An 18,138-nucleotide genomic window follows, 5' to 3' on the forward strand; every position below is an offset into this window, starting at 1 on the left:
GCCCCCACGCCTCCTCTGCCCTCGGGGACCCCCGGGCCGGCCACCCACGCGCTGGATCCTGAGTTCTTCCTCCCACGGGAAGGGGGGCCGTCAGCCTCGGGTGGAAGGCGTCGTCGGGGGGAGGGGGGAGCTCGGTGCCCCACAAGGCCAGGACGTTTCAGATGTCCTAGACACTGACAGGGGAAGTGGGTGAGAACAGGAGTCACGGTCACCATCCCTGTCTTGTCTGTGGTCCCGGCAGAAGGGAGGTCCAGAGAGGCGTGGGGGCATCCCTGTTCAGAGCCCACGCGCAGGCCGACCAGCGGTTCCTGGCTGTCTGGATACGGGCAGGCCGCGTCGGGATTCCGGACGATTCCCCCTTGACCCGCTGCCACGAGTAGGGGAGCGGGGGTGCGGGGCTCAGGCTCACGCCGCGTGGGCTCTGACCCACTGGATGACAGAAGAGTGGATGGAAAAGTGAGTACCCGGCGAGCTCACCTTTAGGTGGCCTTGTACTCCCCATCCCTCCCTCACACATGCCGTCCCCTGAGGGCTGGCCAGCAGGGGGGACCGGAGATCCAGTATGCCCAGGATCCAGGGGGCATCCTCCTGCCAGCCATGTGGCCTCTTGGGGCCCCAGCATCCTTGTCCGTGTGGGGGATGGTAGGAGACAACCGACTTCGTAGGCGCATTTGAGCAGGGGTGGGTGACTTCGTGCTGGCCAGACACACCCCTGCCCCTGAGGACGGGCCCCGTGGGGCCAGGGAGGGGGTGGGCTGTGGGCAGAGCCCTGGGCTGGGACCCAGGTGTCCTGGGCGGGTCTGCAAGGGACATGGCCCCTCATGGGTGAGCTGCAAAGTGACAGTGCCAGCCTCTGCCCCCCTCTCTGGGGGGGCTGGTAAAGGGGTGCCGGCCTCCTCGGCCTCATCCTGGTCCCCTGCCATCGTATCTGCCCCGGGGAAGACAAGGACCCAGTTAGAACGTTTCAGCTGGGCCTCCTGGCGTATTTACACGTTATCTCTGCCATTAGGCTGGCAGTTATCTGATAATCGGGCCCATTAAGGCCACAGCCTGCCTGATCGGGGCTCCAGGAAGTGGGGCCGCGGCCGCAGCGCTCGCTTGGGGACCAGGCCAGGCCACGTGAAGCCTCTGTGGGCCCAGGCAGCCCGGACGGCATCCGAGGCACAAGGCAGCCCGGCCTTCCTGGGCAGAGTGTGTGGGATCTGGGAAGGGACGGCACTCTGAGGGCACGCCCACCCCCGGCCCCTTGTCCTGGGAGGACACCGAGGCCATGGGCGGGCAGAAAACGTGCCAGGCGTGGGTCTCCCAGGGCGGCCCTGTCAATTGTGTACAACCTTGGGGCCTTAAAACATCAGACATCTGCTCTCTCCCAGCGCTGGGGCCAGAAGCCCCCGGCCAAGGTGTGCCTGGGCCACGCTCCCTCCGGAGGCTCCAGGGGAGGGTCCTTCTGCCCCTCACAGTTCCCGGGGCCCCAGGTGCAGCTTCCTCCCGACCCATCACTCTGGTCTCTGCCTGTCCTCATGGGGCCCTCTTCCCTGTCTCTTCTGTGTCATTTATAAGGACATTTGTCATAGGATTTAGGGTCCCATCAGATAATCCAGGATGGTCTCATCTTGAGCTCCTGACTTGATCACATCTGCACAGACCCTTTTTCCAAATAAGGGCACGTGCACAGGTTCCTGGTGGATGTATCTTCTGGGGGCCGACATTCGGCCACTACGGAAAGTCACGTGGCCCGTGCAGCGAGGCCGGGCCAAATCGCAGTCCTGCCCGAGTGAGAATGACGGTCTCAGGGGCTCACAACAGAGGCCCATCTGTCTGTATAAATGTAACAGAATCCGGCGGGGGGCCGATTCCCAAGTGCCACGGGAGCCACCGCCTGGGCCACGGGAGCTGCGGGAGCCCGGAGCGTTTGCACCCCCAGCCCTGTGGCATGGGCGGCGTCAGCCCCCGAGCATCCACACCCTCAGCTCAGGGAGACCATGCAGAGAGGTAGCAAGACTCAGCGCCCAGACCTTTCCAGAAAGCAGGTGGCCCCTTGATGAATGAGTAGAAGTTGGCAGAGGAAGAAACCGGTGTTTGAAGTTGGGGCACAGGGGCAGCAGCATTTGAGGGCCCCCACCCGTCCCTGCTGATCTGCAAGGAGTGAGCGGAGCCAACACCAGGGCCACTCAGGTGCAGATTCTGGCTTTGCTGAGCCTTTGGGGGGAGAGCTCGGTGCTTTGACTTGGTTTCCCCTCTGTGGACCCTGTGCTAAGGGTGTCGCTAGACTCACGCGGTCAAGCCTCGCGCAGCCCCAGGAAGAAGGAAGTATTGGGTCCCCATCTCAGAGATGTGGAAATCAAGGTCCCGCATTTCCACAGCTGCCCGCACAGGCTTGCTCTGTGGATCTGGGGGGGGGGGGGGCTCAATCCAATGGGGGCGGGGCTGGGAGGACCGTACGAAGGGACAGGGGACAAGCCTCGTGGACGTCACGTCCTCTGCTCTGCACCATCTCCGGCGGAAGCAGCAGGGATCGCGTCCCCGGCCCGGGGAAAGCTGGCCGGCAGTGCCCTGGGCTGTGTGAGACACGTGTCCTAACGGAGCAGCCCTGGTCCCCTGCTCCGGTGCAGCTCAGAAACCCCGTCCTGCCCCTAGCTGTCTCCCAGGCAAGGGCCTGCTGCAGAGGCTGGCCGGCCCCCCGGGGATCTCAGGCCCCGGGCCCCAGGGCCGCCCCCCCCCCCCCCCGCCTCCGCCGCCGTGGCTGCTCCTCGTGGGGACTGGGGGGCTGCAGAGCGGGACTGCACCTGGCTGGGTGGCGGGGCCGGGTGGTCCCCTCCACTGGGCCCGCCTCACAGCCCCCGTGTTTCTCCCCACAGACGAGCTGGAGCCGGTGCTACAGGATGGGCAGAGGTGCGTGCGGGCTCGACGCAGCCTGGCCGAGGGGCTGTCCTGGGGCCCCTTCCGCGGGAACATCCAGAGCAAAGCCTCGTCCCCTGGGCAGGTGCAACCGGTAAGGAGCCCCGGCCCCAGCAGCCCAGCCACCAGCTGCAGGGCAGAGTCCAGCCCGGGGCACAGACCCCTTCTGCCCCGGGAGCTGAGTCCAGGCTACACTCCAGCCCGGGAACACCTGCCACTCTGTGTGCGGTGCGTCGGAGATGGGGACCTGAGACACTGGGACCAGGAAGGCGGGAAGGAGCGCAGGGGAGGCTTCCTGGAGGAGGGGTTCTTTACGTGGGCCCTTGATGGATGAGTAGATGTTGGCAAAACAGAGGGAGAAGCTGGTGTTTGAACTTGGGGAGGCAACAAGGAACCGAGTGGGGATCCGGGCCTGGCCTTTGTGGGCGGGGCACCTGAGACGCTTCTGTCGCAGCCGGGGGACCCCTGCGGCAGAGGCCGAGATGCACGTTTTCCCCTGGGTCCTCCCCACAACAGCCGAGGGTGCCTCTGGTGCCCCGGTGTCCTTGCCTCCCTGCGCTTTCTGACCTCCGTCTGTAACCAGGTGGTCCCCCTGGGTCTTGTCGCTTGCGTCTTCCTGCAGGGACACAAAGGCTCCCTTTAAATACATTTCAGGGGAGCGGGTGGCGTGGTCAGTGAAGTGTCCATCGACTCTGGATCTCAGCTCAGGTCTTTTTTTTTTTTTTTAAGTGTATTTATTTATTTTGGGAGACAGAGAGAGTGAGCAGGGAGGGGCAGAGAGAGGGAGAGAGAGAAAGAATCCCAAGCAGGCCCCACGCTGACAGCGCAGAGCCCGACGCGGGGCTCGAACTCACAAACCGTGATATGGTGCTCTGAGCCACAATCGAGAGCCAGATGCTTAACAGACTGAACCACCCAGGCGCCCCGTTCTCAGCTCAGGTCTTAATCTCAGGGTCGTGAGTCCGGGCCTGAATTAGGTACGGAGCCTACTTAAAAATATATATATACGTTTTGGTTAGGAAAGGGCACGGATGTGCGGGCCGATTAAGTACGTTGGGGGCAGCAGAATGGGCAGCATGGGTGTGACGGGAACCAGGAGGGTCCTGGCCGTGCCACTGCTCAAGCAACACCTCCGAGCCCTATTGCCACTCGTCTAAAAGGCCTGGAGGCGCCCTGGGTCGGTCCCCTCGAGCCCAGGCTCAAGGAACCCAACGTGCGGCCATTGCCCTTTTTGGTTCCCGAAGCTGCATTCGGGTGCGATCTGAACCAGGCGCACCCTGGCTGCCAGGCGCCCCGCAGTGCTGGGCCTCCTGGTCCCCAGGCCCCGAGTGTGGGCCTCTGGCTGGCCTCCGTGTTGTCCGCAGGCAGCGGCACGGCTGGGAGGGGACCCCCATACCCCGAGGTCGAACGTCGCCCTGACTACCCTGTCCAGCTCCAGCCTGGGAGTCAGAGGCCCTGTTTCTCAGCCACAGAAACCCGGGCCCCGGGAACTCGGCCTGCAGCGTGTCCGCCGGGCAGGCGGGGGGCCGCAGGCAGAGTTTCCAGCTGCAGACCCTCAGACCACCGTCCACAGCCCCCACCCCACCCCCGAGTCAGGCTCTTGAGCTGGGGCCTGGCCTCAGGAGGTTGGAGCAGCTCCCCCAAGCTGAGGCCCCCTGGGCCACCCACCGCCCGGCACAGCCCAGCGGCCGTGCTCAGAGAAGGAGATGTTGGCCCAGGACCAAGGGCTCCCGGCTGCGTGGCCAGACCATCCCCGTGGCGTAGGGTCCACATCCCAAGGTCTCCTCCCTCATAGCTGTTTCGGTCCCGGGCAGGCTCCTGTCCTCTTTGAGCTTCTGTTTCCTCAGCCTTTGGGACCTCGGTGGGGACACAGGGAGGCCCTGAAGGGTCCTGGAGGCCTGAGCCTGCAGACCCTCCGACCCCCCGCAGAGGAGACGGTGGGCGAGCAGAGCCGCGGCTTGTCCGTGAAGCTCCCGGGGCAGCCGTGCAGATTCCACGGGACGATGTGCACGTGGCGCCCAGCACAGGGCATGGCTTGCTTGGCGGGCAGTGTGGCCAGCCGCCCCGCGGGACGGATGACCCTCTTGTCCCAGGGCTCAAGCAGGGAGAATGCAGCGGAAGCTCCGAGGTCGATGTTGGCTCCGTAAAAGGCGCCTGGCTTGGGTTCCACTGAGTGGACAGAAGCTACGGTGTTCAGAGCAGTCTCTTGAGGCAGTGAGCTCCCGATCACTGGAGGCATACAAGCAGAAGTTGACTTTTCAGAGCACAGGCTCCCGAGGGGCAGTTAATGGTTGGAAGGAGGAGTAGGTGGGCTGGGAGCCCCCCCATCCTGGGCTCTGAGTTCTCATAAGCTATGACAAGATAAAGGGGTGTGGCTGAGAGTGGCCTGCACCTCTGTCCTCTGGTCCCTCCTCTGGGGACAGTCAGTCCCCTCCAGGATGGACGTGTATGCTCCAGACCCCCCCACACACACACACACATTGAGGTGTGCCCATCCATCCTCACGCACAGGCCCTGGTCTTCCTCCCCTACAGCATACGAGGCAGCTCCCCATTTTACAGATGAGGAAACTGAGGCTCCGATAGGTTGAATGACGCTAAAATGACCGGGATCCGATAGCAGAGGGAGCACTGCACCCCACGTCTGCCCAACCCCAGACCCCTGCAGGCTCTGTAGGGACAGGTCCCAGCCACGTCCCCGCCTGGCCCTCCCCTCCCTCCCGCAGCCTCCTCTCGGAGGGTTTTGTCCTCCTTGGGCCCAGGGCGCAGGTCGGCCTGGGGAGACTTGGCACGAGGCTGGAGACTCTCTCCAGGCGGAGAGATAATGTCCGAGGGGAGCGAGGGACCAACGCCAGGGAAGCCAGTGGCCTTTGAGGCTCTTGCTGAGGAGCTGCGGGAGGAAGGAGCCTCGTCTGCTTTTCGCTGGGGCTTTATCTCCTGCAGAATTAAATCCTTGATTAACCCTTATCTCCCCAGCAGGCGCTATCTGCGCCTTGGCGCCGAGTGTCCAGACACACCGTCCGTGATGATTGATTTCTTAAAGATACGCGCGCCTTTCCGATACTCCAGTTATTGTCTAAATATTTTTGCTAACATTTCAGCGGGCCCCTTATCGAGCTCAGCTGATGGGCCCCAGTTCTCTCCCCCACGCACCTCCCGCCCCATATCGTCCTATCAGCCGCCGGGCCGTTTGTCTCCGCTGTTTGGAGAGGAAGGAGGGAGAGGGGCACCAGTGGGGTGTGACGACCCTTCCCTGCTGGTTTTCTTGGGCCCAGGGCTACTGGCAGGTGGGAGGGGGGACCAGGGTGGCTCCCCTGGCAGTCTCCACACTCACAAGACTTTGGGGATGGGACCCCAGGAAGTCCACAGGGTGAGTGCACAGAGCTCGGCAGGGGTCGGGTCAAGAGTGGTTGCTGCACTAGTTTGCTGTGTGACCTTGGGCAGGTCCCTCCCTGATCCAGCTGTGGCTGCCACATCCCAGGGCTTCGAAACCCAGCCAGTGCTAAAATTTGCAGTCAGATACCAGAAAAATGTTCAGAATGGATGGGTGGATGGGTGGGTGGGTGTATGGATTGGTGGAGGGATGGGTTGGTGGAGGGATGGGGTGAGTGGATGGTGGTGGGCGGGTGGATGGATGGATGGATGGATGGAAGCAGAGATCATGCAGACCCTGGGTCAGTCCTGTGTGCACACAGCCACCTCCCATGGCCTTGGGCATCATTCAGCTCTGTGGGCCTCAGTCCTCATCTGTGAAATGGGCTCTTCGCAGGGTGTGGGGGAGGCAAAGACAGAAAGGCGGTTGCCTCTGGGAGGGTAAGCAGGATGGAGACAGGACTCGTCAGGATGAGCTGAAGGAAGGAGGTGGGTGGGGGCCTGAGTCAGAGCCCAGCCCAGGCCCGCCCCAGCCCTGACCTCCCACTGACCTGCCCTACAGTGACCGGGGGGGACTGGCAAACCCACTGACCTTGTGCAGAGCGGTCTGGCTCGCTGGGCTGGGCTGCCCCCTGCCCATGCCAGAGCACAGCCCCCACCTCCCCCTGACGGTGCTGCCTGAGATGCGCGGCGAAGTTTGGGAACAGCCTCAGCGGATGCGGCAGAGATAGAGTTTCCGATGGTTATCGGCAGGCACAGAATCCAGACGCTGACCTCTTTGTTGGGGGAGACAAGGACTGGTCCCAGATGCGCCCAGAGAACTTCAAGAGGCTGCCCGTTATCTCAGGGCTGGGTGGGGCCGTCCTGGAGCCAGGAGGGAGGGACAGGCAGAACCCCAAGGGGCTGCAGGCAGGGTGGGTGGAGGGGCATCTTCCTGAACCCGGACACGGCCTGTCCAGGGTGAGCTGGACACAGGGCGCCGAGCCTGGGGGCGTCTGTGCAGGGAAGGCAGCCGGGAGCACAGGCCGATGGTTTTGGCAGAAGGGCCAGGCCGTCCCTCCGGGCTTACACCCCATTTCACTGCCTATGGGCAGGGCAGGGCAAGGTCGGTCAGGAAGAGGGCCCTCCTCAGGCCAGCGCCTTCAGGCACCAGAGAAAGGGGCTTCTGTTCCAAGGCTGCTCGGAGTTGGAGGGGAAAACGGGAGGAGGAAAACCAGTAACTGGGCAGCCGGGTGCTGTGTCCGCCCCTCCACGGGGCGCCGGCGGGGCAGGGTGGGGGCCGGCCCTGCAGCCCCGGGAGGCCAGGGAAGGTCTTGTCCCCAGCCGTCCCCATGTAAGTGCGGAGGAGCACAGGGCCAGGTCGGGCAGCCCCAGACCGTCTTGGGAGTCGGTGCAGGGCAGCGGTGCCCTGTCGTGCGGGGCGGCCGGCAGCACGCAGGCGCTCGGCCCCAGTGGGACCGGGGCACGGCCGCCTCTGTTCCGGGAAGTACACGGAGAGCGAGGGTTCTGCAGCGTCAGCAAAGCCGTGCGTGTTTTTATCATGCCGGGAGCACGCTGCTCCTGCGAGCGATAAGCATTAAACCTACCGGGAGGCTGTCAGTCTCAGTTTGAGGGTTAGAAATATTGGGACGAATAATTAGATTTCATATCGTTACCACAGCGCCAATCGGAGGATCAGGCAGATTAATTTTTTTCGCCATCCTCGGCTCATTAATATTCATTAGAGACTCAGGAGGCCCGGCCCCGCCTTGCTGCAAGCGGCTGTCCAGGTCAGCGCAGCTGGGACGCCGCCGGTCACCTGCCGCAGGGGCGGCCCCACCTGGCCGCTAGTCCCCCCCCCCCCCCCCCCCCCCCCGCCACCTCTGGCAGAAGCCTCGGAGCCGGCGGGCACCCCTGGCCGGCGTCCTGTCCTGTAGCCGGGGGACCCCGAGTGTCTGCTAAAAGCAGGGTGCTGCCAGCCTGCCCCAAGCAGGCTCCCCGGGTGAGATGCTCTAAGTTGACAGGTGGCAATTGCTGGCCTGGGGCCCCCGGTGGACCCCTGCCTTCTGGGCCTAAACGCGAGGCCCCTGCCTCCTGTGTCCTGCTGGCCAAAGGGAAGACAAAAGCAGGGGGGGCAGGGGCCCCTGGCTTTTGTACCAGGCGGGCACTGCCGGAAGGGACGGTTTCGTGCACGTCGACACCTCCCAGGGCCTGGAGGGGCTGATCTTCAGAGGGTAGACTCGGCCACCCGCCCCCCAACCCCGAGAGCAGGTGGCAGGACCGGGCCAGGTCTGGAGCACACACGTGGTTTGAGTCACAGATCCGAGCAGAAGGGACATCACCCATTGGCAGAGGGGGCGGGCAAGGGTGCAGGCCAGGTCTGGCTACTAGTCTCCACCGGCACTTTCCGTGGCCAAGCCACAGAGCCACTCCACCGGCCAAGGTGCCTGGCCTCGGGAGGTGTGCCCAGGTGTGCTTGGCTCATAGGCCTGATGTCGCCGGGTCCCTGAGCCTGCCACAGGGTGGGGATGAGAGGACAGCGGTCAGAGGGACCTCCTCGGGTTCCAGGGTGTTACCGGGCCCACGGTCACAGCGGGGGAGGCCCGGCCTGGACCCCGACACTCGGCTCTGGAGCCCGTGTCGTCCCCGGGCAGGGAGGGGCCCACGGTCTGCCAGATACCTCCGAGGCCATCGCTAGCGCGACACAGAGGCAGCATCTCAGCCGCCTGCTGTGTCCGCCTGGGGTGCCCACGGCCACCCTGGTCTAGGTGGCAACATTTCCAGGTGACAGCACGTGATACAGGTTCTTCAGTTAAAGGTCCCGATGCACCCATTTTTGAATGCAAGGCACTTATTCGCATACAACAAAAATACCCAAACGTCACGGCGTGCCGCTGGCTGAGTGGGGGGGCCCCGGTCAGAGCAGCCCAGAGGCGGGGTGCGGCCCTGGGGCTGAGGCCCTGGGTGTGGCAGCAGCCACCCCAACCTCGCAGGGCAGAACCGGCCCCCCACCATCCGTGCCCGGCCTCTGCATCCTGGCACCAGGGGCCGCCCCCTTCCCCCACCCCGCCCCGGGCCGTGCACCTGCTCCAGGGCCGGGACGGTGCGGGGCGGCCCCACAGAGGCGGCCCCCCGGGCTGAGCCCACAGCCCTCCTTCCTTCCAGGTGCTGCAGCGGCCCGGCCCGCAGACTGAGCCGGGGGGAGGGCATGGCCGGGCGAGGTGGCACTTGCAGGAGCCGTGCCCCATTTTCCTTGCCGCTCGCCCCTCTTCTCGAGGTGGGAGAAGGGAACTCCTGCTTCCGGGCTGACAGGCCACGTGGGGGCCCGTTCTGGCCCACACACCCCATGGACTGCCCCTGGCCCTCAGCGGCCTGCCTCGGTAGGGAGGCAGGGAGAGAACACAGATCTGGGTGTGAGTTCATATTCTGCAGCTCCCTGGCTGTGTGACCTTGAGCAAGTGGCCTGACCTCTCTGGGCCTCGGTTCCCGAGAACCCAGTGCCCCCTGCACGGAAAGTGCCGGCTCCCTGCTGCGTCTGTTGGCAACACAGTGCTGACCACGGAGCAGCAGGCTGTGGCCTGGCCGCCCCGCTGGTCTCAGGCTTTTCCCCCTGGGCCACACGGGACCCCCACCCAGGCCCTTCCTGTGCCATTCCTGATGAGCCTCCTCCCCACCCCCCCCACCCCCCCCAGGGCCCTGCCCTGACCCTGCTGCTGGAGGATGAGCCCTGCTGGTTGAGGATGCTGCCGCAGGCCCCGACCGAGGCCGAAGCCAACGCAGAGATCTACAGGAAGGGTTGGTATCCTGGCGCTTCCCCGCGGCCTTCCGGTTGGGGCGGGGGCACTTGGCTGGCCTTGGGCTGGCCCTTAAAGGGAAAGCGGCCTCCTTGGGCCGCTCGGGGCCGGGCCTTGGGGCAGACCACCGCTGCCACCTACGCCTCCAGTGCCCTGATGCAAGAGGTCAGCCCTGGGGTCTCGGGGACCGGCCGTTCTTCCTGAGTCCGGGCAGTGACTGCTCTCAGGGCCCCTTGGAGACCCCCGGGGTCAGCAGAGGATCCCAGGCCAGGCAGGCCACGGTGCCAACTAGACCAGGGCCCCGTGTAGTCCAGCTCGCTCTGGGGAAGCCAGGAAGGCCACGTTCAAATCCAGCCACGTGGGGCCTGGGGGCTTCTGCTCTTGCCTGCATGCACCTTCTAGAAGGAGTGGCCCAGGAGGGAGGAGGGGAAGCAGGAAAGGGTCCTTACCACCACCACCACCCCGCCCCACCCTCGATTCCGAGGGCTCAGGCCACTCAGACGTGACACGGGCTTTTCCATCTCCTGCCGCCTGGGTGGTCCGACTTCTAAGCAAAGTGTGATGTGGTCGTCCGCTTGCCAGGGCAGCGAGGACCCCTCTCTCCGCGCTGCGGACGAGGCGGCTCAGGGGACCGCGGGGGGTGACGGAAGCACAGAGTCGGGAGGGGTGCGTGCCCGACCTTAGGAAACGACCTTATTCCCCTGCGGGGTCTCCGCTTTGCTGGAACGTTCTAGGGTGCCACCTCCCGTCACCTCCCTGCACACAGCACATTCCGCTGAATATTCCCAGTGGAGGCCACGCTCCGTCCTCAGGGGCAGCTCTCATTTCAGGAGGGGGCCAGAGGCCGTCAGGGGCAGGGCAAGGGACACACCCCCAGCCCAGCTGAGCTTGTGGGCAGCCCCTCACTCCCGTCCCCACCTGGGCGCCTCCCCGGCCTGAGGGAGGTACAGCGCAGGTGCCGAGGCCGCATCCGGGAACCCGGGCCACGCTTCAGCCCAGCTCCCGCCGAGGGATACTCTAAGGCCCCAGACCGCAGCCGGAAGGCACCGGAAGGCCCGGTGTTGGCGGCCAGCTGTCAGCCCCCGGTTTGTATACTCAGCCTGCCCCGCCTGCCTGGTCAGCAGGGCTGCGGCCACTGCCTGCCAGGCAGGACAACATCCTCACGGTGCTGATGGGAGCGAGGTTGGCCTGGGGGGTGGGGGGCGGGCTGCGCCTCCGGGAGGTTTCCTGGTGGCCTCAAGCTGGACACAGGTAAGCTGGCTGATGCCTGGGTCGTTGGCAGAGGCTGCCCCCTGCCGGCTGCCGCGGGAACAGCCGCTCCTGGCTCCTCTGCCGCTAGGCTGCCACCCTGGCGCTCTGCTGCCTGTCCCACAGGCCACCCCCCCCACCCTGGAAAACGGAGCGGGCAGGCCCGGGAAGCCGCCCAGTTGCCCCATCACAGAGAGACTGGCCTCACACAGCCACGCACCCCAACCTTGGATCCATACTCCCCCCCCCCCCCCCCCCCCCCCGCCGACCTCAAAGCCCTGGTCTCCGGGAGGGGGCGGGAGGGTGGGACGTTTCAGAGGGGTGGCCAGCGGCCCTCCCGTCACCGATGGTTCTGCCCCTGCAGATGAAGCCCTGTGGTGCAGAGTCACCAAGCCGGTGCCGGCGGGCAGACTGCTGGGTGTGCTCCTCAGAGCAGCTGAGCCCCGTGGCACCCCCAGCCACCCCGTGAAGGAGGAGCCAGCCGAGCCCGAGTGCCCAGCCCCCTCCCACACCGACATCCAGCTCCTGCCCCAGCAGGCCGGCATGGCGTCCATCCTGGCCACGGCGGTCATCAACAGTGAGTATGCCACCATGCCACCCCAGCTCCACGGCACTGCGGGGACAACCCCCAGGACCTCGAGACCCGCAAAGATTGGCTCCCGCTGTGATCTGAGCAGAAAGTGTGCCGTGGCGGGCGTGCATGGGGGAGTGGGGGCAGGGGCGGGCCAGCGGTCTGGCCCCTGCCCCACAGATGCCAGTGCCAGGGATCCGTGCACCCCAGACACGGCCAAGTGTCCCCTGGGGGCAGAACCACCCGGTGCGAATACCTGGGGGGCTGCTCACAGGCTAGTGCCAGCCAGGACGCACCGAGCCAGAGTGTTGTGAGCATCAGATAGGACTTACTCCACACCCTTGTCAACGGCCACATAGAAGCGAGTGGTCCCGGGGAGGCACAGGCAGCCTGGTGGGCTGGGGGGGAGTGGGCTCCAGCATGGCGCATCTTGTGACACAAGTGGGGACAGGATCACAGGCTGGCAGCGCCTGCCTTAATTGGGGTGCTTGGGCTGAGCCCAGCAAGGTCGTCGCGTGTCTGGGGCACAGCACCTACAGGAAGCAAGCGTCTCCACCAGAGAACTTTTATTTGGCAAAGAGGCTGATCCGACTGCTTTAAAATCACCCTGGCTGCTGGGGTGGGGGAGCCGCAGAGCTGTAAAACTGGGGGAAAAAGTGACCTTGTTGAACGTGATGACGGCTCGAAGCAGGGGTGGAAGCGGCCCGGGCCAGATGGGGCGTTGGGTCTGGCAGGGGCCCGCCACGTGGCTTGGGATGTGGTGGGGAGCCACCAAGTGCACGGCCAGCTGCGCACTGCTTGGCGCGGTCCCTGGTGGGGAGTCCCGGAGGAGAGCTCACTCTGAGCGTCCTGACCCTGAGAGGCCTTAACGGATGCTAAAGTGGAGCCTGGGAGGTGGCTGGGGGCAGGACGAGGTCCATGGACAGGCAGCACCCGCGGACACAAGTGGGGAGCAGGAGGCACCAGCCGAGGGCAGGGGGGGTCCGCTGCGTCCTGGCCATGGAGATGTGGCCACAGACCAAAACCGCCAGGGCTGAGCGAGCAGGGAGTGAGGAAGTGTGTGGAGGGACACGGCTCGCGTCGCTGGGACTCAGGCAATCCCACGGCACATCTGTGCGCTGGTGGAAATGACCCAGGATGGGGAGGTGGGGGGCGAGCCCCCAGAGCCCTCATGGAGGGAGGACTGGGGACAGGCGACAGAGAGGGTGGCCACGAGCAAGCAGGACCCCTTCCAGACACCGAGCTTTCGGGGGAGAAAGGAGGCTCGAAGGGGCCCTCGGGGGCAGGATGGCCACCTCACCAGGGCATTTGGTGCCCATGGTGGCACAACAGGGTCGGGTCCTCGGCACTGAGGCGTGAGCCCCCCTCTCCTCTGTCCAGGCTGCTCCAATGGGCTCTGGGGGAGGCCCAGACCCTGGGAGGGCTTCCTCCCCTTGGGTCTGTGGCCTGGGTGTCAGAGCCTCACCCTGAAGCAGCAGGAGCATGGCCACCAGGGGCTAGACCCCTCATCTACACCCCCCGCCCCCACACAGTGGCCTAGGAAAGCCTTAATGCACAGTCCATGAGACCTGGTTTAATGTTCCACACTCATCCCCTCGGGGCCCCTGTGTTCTCGCCTGTGAAACGAGGGTGGTGGAAACACCAGGCATCTGTGCAGGGCAGCCCTGGGGCAGGGGGACTGTGACCATCCCCGCTAAACCAGGGCAGAGCAGGCCTCTGAGGCCCCGGCCCCTCTCCCCAACCCCGGCCCTGCGGGTGCAGGAACAAACCCACCAGCCCAGTGCCTCAGCTAACACAGCTGCCTTGAAGCCCCCCAAATCAGAGTGAACTTGGGAGGGAGCAGGAGGACCCCTCCCCCCGCCCCCGTTCTGCCCTAATTGTGGGCCCAGGATAAGCCTCAGAGAAGCCGGGGTGAGGGATGTGTGCAGTCCAGCCTGGAATGAGCCCACCCCCAGCCGTCTTGAGCCAAGGGGTTAGGTGGCCACAGAGCAGAGGCGGCATTCCTGAACATTCTGCCGTAAAGACGCTGAGAACCACCTGTCAGGGAAACCCTCCCGAGCCGCAAAACCAGCCTGTGATCCAGACTCCAACACACACACGGAGAAGTCACAGGCCCTCTGTCTGGGATAAATGTTGTCAATTAAGCAATTTTGACCAGTAACTGCTGTGAAACCACTTGGGGGGGGAGGCTGGGGGGGGGGGGCTCTTCCTCTGCAGCCCCCAGGCCACCCTGAGCCACCGCTCACCTGTGGCCCTCCTGCCCAAGCGCTTCGAGATTCACGCACGGGGGCTCCCTGTGCCCCTGGCCACTCCTACCTGCCCACGGGAACACACGCGAGAACTCCATAGACGCCCAGGTCCACACCACCCCTCACGCCCCACACACCTGCCTGCCTCCACGTGGCCGCCCCCACCTAGTCCTCCACGGAAGCAATGCCTCACTCCCTCAGGGGTCCACTAGCATATGGCCACGCCCCTTCCGTAGACACCCGATGAGGCTCCGGGGTCTCTTAGGAGGCTCACTGTTGGGAGGCAGCATGGGCGCCAGCCTTGGGGGGTTAGAGACCCCGCCCACGAGGTCCACGGCATCCTGGACATCTACAGAAAGACAACCCGGGTTTCCAAAGGGACAGAGGAGAACGGGCAGCGGTGACAGGAGGGAAGGTCCCAGGCACAAACCTCACTCCTTGGGATGCCGGGTGGGGGGGGGCAGTCGGGGCAAAGCCCTCGTGGTCTGGAGGTGCACTGCCTTGCCTGGACTGCAGGCGGCCCTCCTCTGCCGCCGGGGGGGCCCCTCAGGCTGCGCCCCCCTCTCACTCCCACAGAAGACGTCTTCCCCTGCAAAGACTGCGGCATCTGGTACCGGAGCGAGAGGAACCTGCAGGCCCACCTACTCTACTACTGCGCCAGCCGCCAGACCACCGGCTCGCCCGCTGCGGCCGCCGACGAGAAGCCCAAGGAGACCTACCCCAACGAGCGCGTCTGCCCCTTCCCCCAGTGCCGCAAGAGCTGCCCCAGCGCCAGCTCCCTGGAGATCCACATGCGCAGCCACAGCGGTGAGCCCCCACCCCCCGCCGGGTCCCCCGCTCTCCTCTGCTGCCTCTGGCCCGGGTGCCCGCCATGCCACAGGTGTGCCCATGTGGTCCTCCTACCGCACCATAGGGCACTCCCAAAGTATCGGCCCCCCGTGATCACCTGAATGGTCAGCTCGGGGCTGGGCCCTTGCCAAAGCCCTGGGAGACCAGGGGCAGAGGAGGACGGGCTTTAGCATCCCCTCCCCTTCGTCCTAAGCCCTTGGCCAGCTGGGCTCCCGGAGCCCACCCCTCACTCAGCCTCGTGTTCCAGGAGAACGGCCCTTTGTATGTCTCATCTGCCTGTCGGCCTTCACCACCAAAGCCAACTGCGAGCGGCACCTCAAGGTGCACACAGACACGCTGAGCGGTAGGTGGGGCTGGGAAGGGAAGAGGGGGGGCCCCCACCCCAGGGCCCTGATATCACAGCCTGCCTGCAGGTGTCTGCCACAGCTGTGGCTTCATCTCCACCACAAGGGACATCCTCTACAGCCACCTGGTGACCAACCACATGGTCTGCCAGCCGGGCTCCAAGGCGGAGATCTACTCCCCAGGGGCCGGACACCCCGCTGCCAAGCTCCCCCCAGGTGAGGCCCTGGGTTCCCCACGGGGACGGGGAAGGGATGGGTTGGCACTGACGGCAACCGGGGGTCAGTTTCATCCTTGGCCCTCCACCACCTCTACCCAGCCCAGCTCTGCCCTTCCCACCCTACCCCTCCTCAGGTCTGGCCCAGGTAGGTCCTGCTCCAGGCCTGAAGTGTGGCCCATGGGGTCTCCCTGCAGACAGTCTGGCCAGCTTCCAGCAGCACACGGCCCCCCATGGCCCCCTGGCTTCCACCGACCTGGGCCTGGCGCCCACCCCATCACCAGGACTGGACAGGAAGGCTCTGGCTGAGGCCACCAATGGAGAGGCCAGAGCGGCCCCCCAGAACGGGGGCAGCAGCGAGCCCCCGGCGGCCCCCCGGGCCATCAAGACAGAGGCTGCGACGGAGGAGCCCGAGGCGGAGCCAGGGCCCCCAGCCGCCGCATCGAGGACACCCTCACCGCCCAGCCCTGCCCCTGCCAGGGTGAAGGCCGAGCTGTCCAGCCCCACACCCGGCTCCAGTCCGGGCCCTGGCGAGCTGGGGCTGGCGGCCGGCACGCTCTTCCTGCCGCAGTTCCCCGCGGCGCCCCCGGCCTCAGAGATCCTGGCCAAGATGTCGGAGCTGGTACACAGCCGGCTGCAGGCGGGCGCGGGGGCCCAGGCCGGCCTCTTCGCGGGGGCTCCCAAGGGCGCCACGTGCTTCGAGTGCGACATCACCTTCAACAACGTCAACAACTTCTACGTGCACAAGCGCCTCTACTGCTCCGGCCGCCGCCCGCCTGACGACGCGCCCCCAGCGCGCAGGGCCAAGGCACCCCCCGCCCCGGGCCGCGCACCCCCCGGCCCACCGCCCCCCGAGGCCGACCCGGGGCGCGCCTCGCCGAGCTCCGGGGCGCGCGAGGACGAGGCGGGGGGCGCGGCCACACCCGAGGCCGAGGCCGAGGCCGAGGGGGGCGGCCGGGTCAGGGAGGGCAGCCCGGGCAGCCCCAGCCCGGGCAGCGGGGCGGACGAGGACGACGATCCCCGCCGGACGCTGTGCGAGGCCTGCAACATCCGCTTCAGCCGCCACGAGACCTATACCGTGCACAAGCGCTACTACTGTGCTTCGCGCCACGACCCGCCGCCGCGCCGGCCCGCACCCGCCGGGACCCCCGCGCCCCCCGCGCCCGCCTTGCCCGCCGCGCCGCCGGTGCGCACGCGCCGGCGCCGCAAGCTGTACGAGCTGCACGTGGCCGCCCCGCCCCCCGCCTCTGGCCCCACCCCCGCGCCCCTCGGCCCCGCCCCCGAGCCGCCTGCGTCGCCGTCGCCCCGGCCGGGAAGCGGAAGCGGGCTCGACGCCGCCGACGGCCCCATCGACCTGAGCAAGAAGCCGCGGCGCCAGGCGCCTGTGCCCGCCCCCGGCCTGCCCGCCCTGGCCGACTACCACGAGTGCACAGCCTGCCGCGTGAGCTTCCACAGCCTCGAGGCCTACCTGGCGCACAAGAAGTTCTCGTGCCCCGCCGCCCCGCGCCTCCTGCGCGTCGCCCCCGAGGACGCGGCCGCCAGCGCTGTCGTGTGTCCCTACTGCCCGCCCAACGGCGTGGTCCGCGGCGACCTGATCGAGCACTTCCGCCTGGCGCACGGCCTGCTGCTGGGCCAGCCGCCCGCCGGCGCCCGGACGCCCTCGCCCGCCGCCCCACGAGACGGCCTCAACGGCCAGGAGCTGCGGGAGCCGGCCCCCGGCGCCCCCGACGGCAGCCCCCGGCCCGGCCCGCCACCGGCCCCGTCCCCCGAGGCGGTGCCGCCACACCCGCCACCCCCGCCGACGCCCCCTTCCCACTCGGACAAGGGCGTCCAGACCCCCAGCAAGGGGACGCCGGTGCCCGCGCCCCCCGGCAGCCACAGGTACTGCCGCCTGTGCAACATCAGGTTCAGCAGCCTGTCCACTTTCATCGCCCACAAGAAGTATTACTGCTCCTCGCACGCGGCCGAGCACGTGAAGTGAGCGGCCGCCACACTACAGAGACCGCTTCGCGCCCCGCCGCAGTTCAGGCGCAGGCCAGGCCCGGGGGCTGCAGGGGACCGCGCCTGCCTGGACTATTGGCACTTAATAAAGAAGTTCAGTTTGATGAGCACGGTAGTGGAGCGGCCTAGTTGTCTGAGCACAGGGTCCTTGGGGGTGGGAGGAAACAGGTGGGGCCAACACTGTGGGGGTGGTGAGCGCCACCCTGAGCGCACGCATTCGCCCCTGCAACCCAACCCACCGGGACCAGGCCCCCAGCCAGAGTCACGTGGTTCGTGGGCCTCCAAGCTGGACCTGACCCCAGGCCAGTCTATGCCGCAGCACCCCCTGGTAATTGCTGCCCTCCAGGATGCTAACAGGAAGATGCCCTGTGGTCGCCAAGGCTGGTGGGGAGAGAAGGGACAGTGATGGCAGCCCACAGGCATTGGGGGGGGGGGCACCAAGGCCCACACCCACCCCTGTGACCCGGGGGGGTGGGGCCAAATCCTGAAGCGGGGGTCGCATGGCACCTGTGGTCGCTACAGCGCTCATTACCCAGGTGCCCCCACCCCAGTGTGCCGGGCCGGCACCGTGAGAACCACACAACTGAGATGGGACCGCGAGATGCTTGGCCAAACCCAA

At 66.3% G+C, this 18,138-nt stretch overlaps 1 protein-coding gene across 2 annotated transcripts in view; it reads left to right on the plus strand.

Moving 5' to 3' along the window:
• The window catches only part of ZFPM1 (zinc finger protein, FOG family member 1), a 39,795-nt gene extending 22,168 nt beyond the window's left edge, over positions 1–17,627 (plus strand). The window contains exons 4-10 of one of the 2 annotated variants that reach the window (XM_045045803.1): positions 2,859–2,992; positions 9,941–10,043; positions 11,655–11,867; positions 14,687–14,917; positions 15,207–15,302; positions 15,373–15,519; positions 15,656–17,627. In XM_045045803.1, the coding sequence (XP_044901738.1) occupies positions 2,859–2,992; positions 9,941–10,043; positions 11,655–11,867; positions 14,687–14,917; positions 15,207–15,302; positions 15,373–15,519; positions 15,656–17,499 (2,768 nt within the window). In that variant the 3' untranslated portion in view covers positions 17,500–17,627. The remainder of the gene's footprint in view (positions 1–2,858; positions 2,993–9,940; positions 10,044–11,654; positions 11,868–14,686; positions 14,918–15,206; positions 15,303–15,372; positions 15,520–15,655) is intronic. The other variant, XM_045045802.1, reaches the window with a different exon arrangement.
• Positions 17,628–18,138: the final 511 nt, after the last annotated feature.

This window comes from Felis catus, chromosome E2 (assembly GCF_018350175.1).
Source record: "Felis catus isolate Fca126 chromosome E2, F.catus_Fca126_mat1.0, whole genome shotgun sequence".
Lineage (NCBI taxonomy): Eukaryota > Metazoa > Chordata > Mammalia > Carnivora > Felidae > Felis > Felis catus.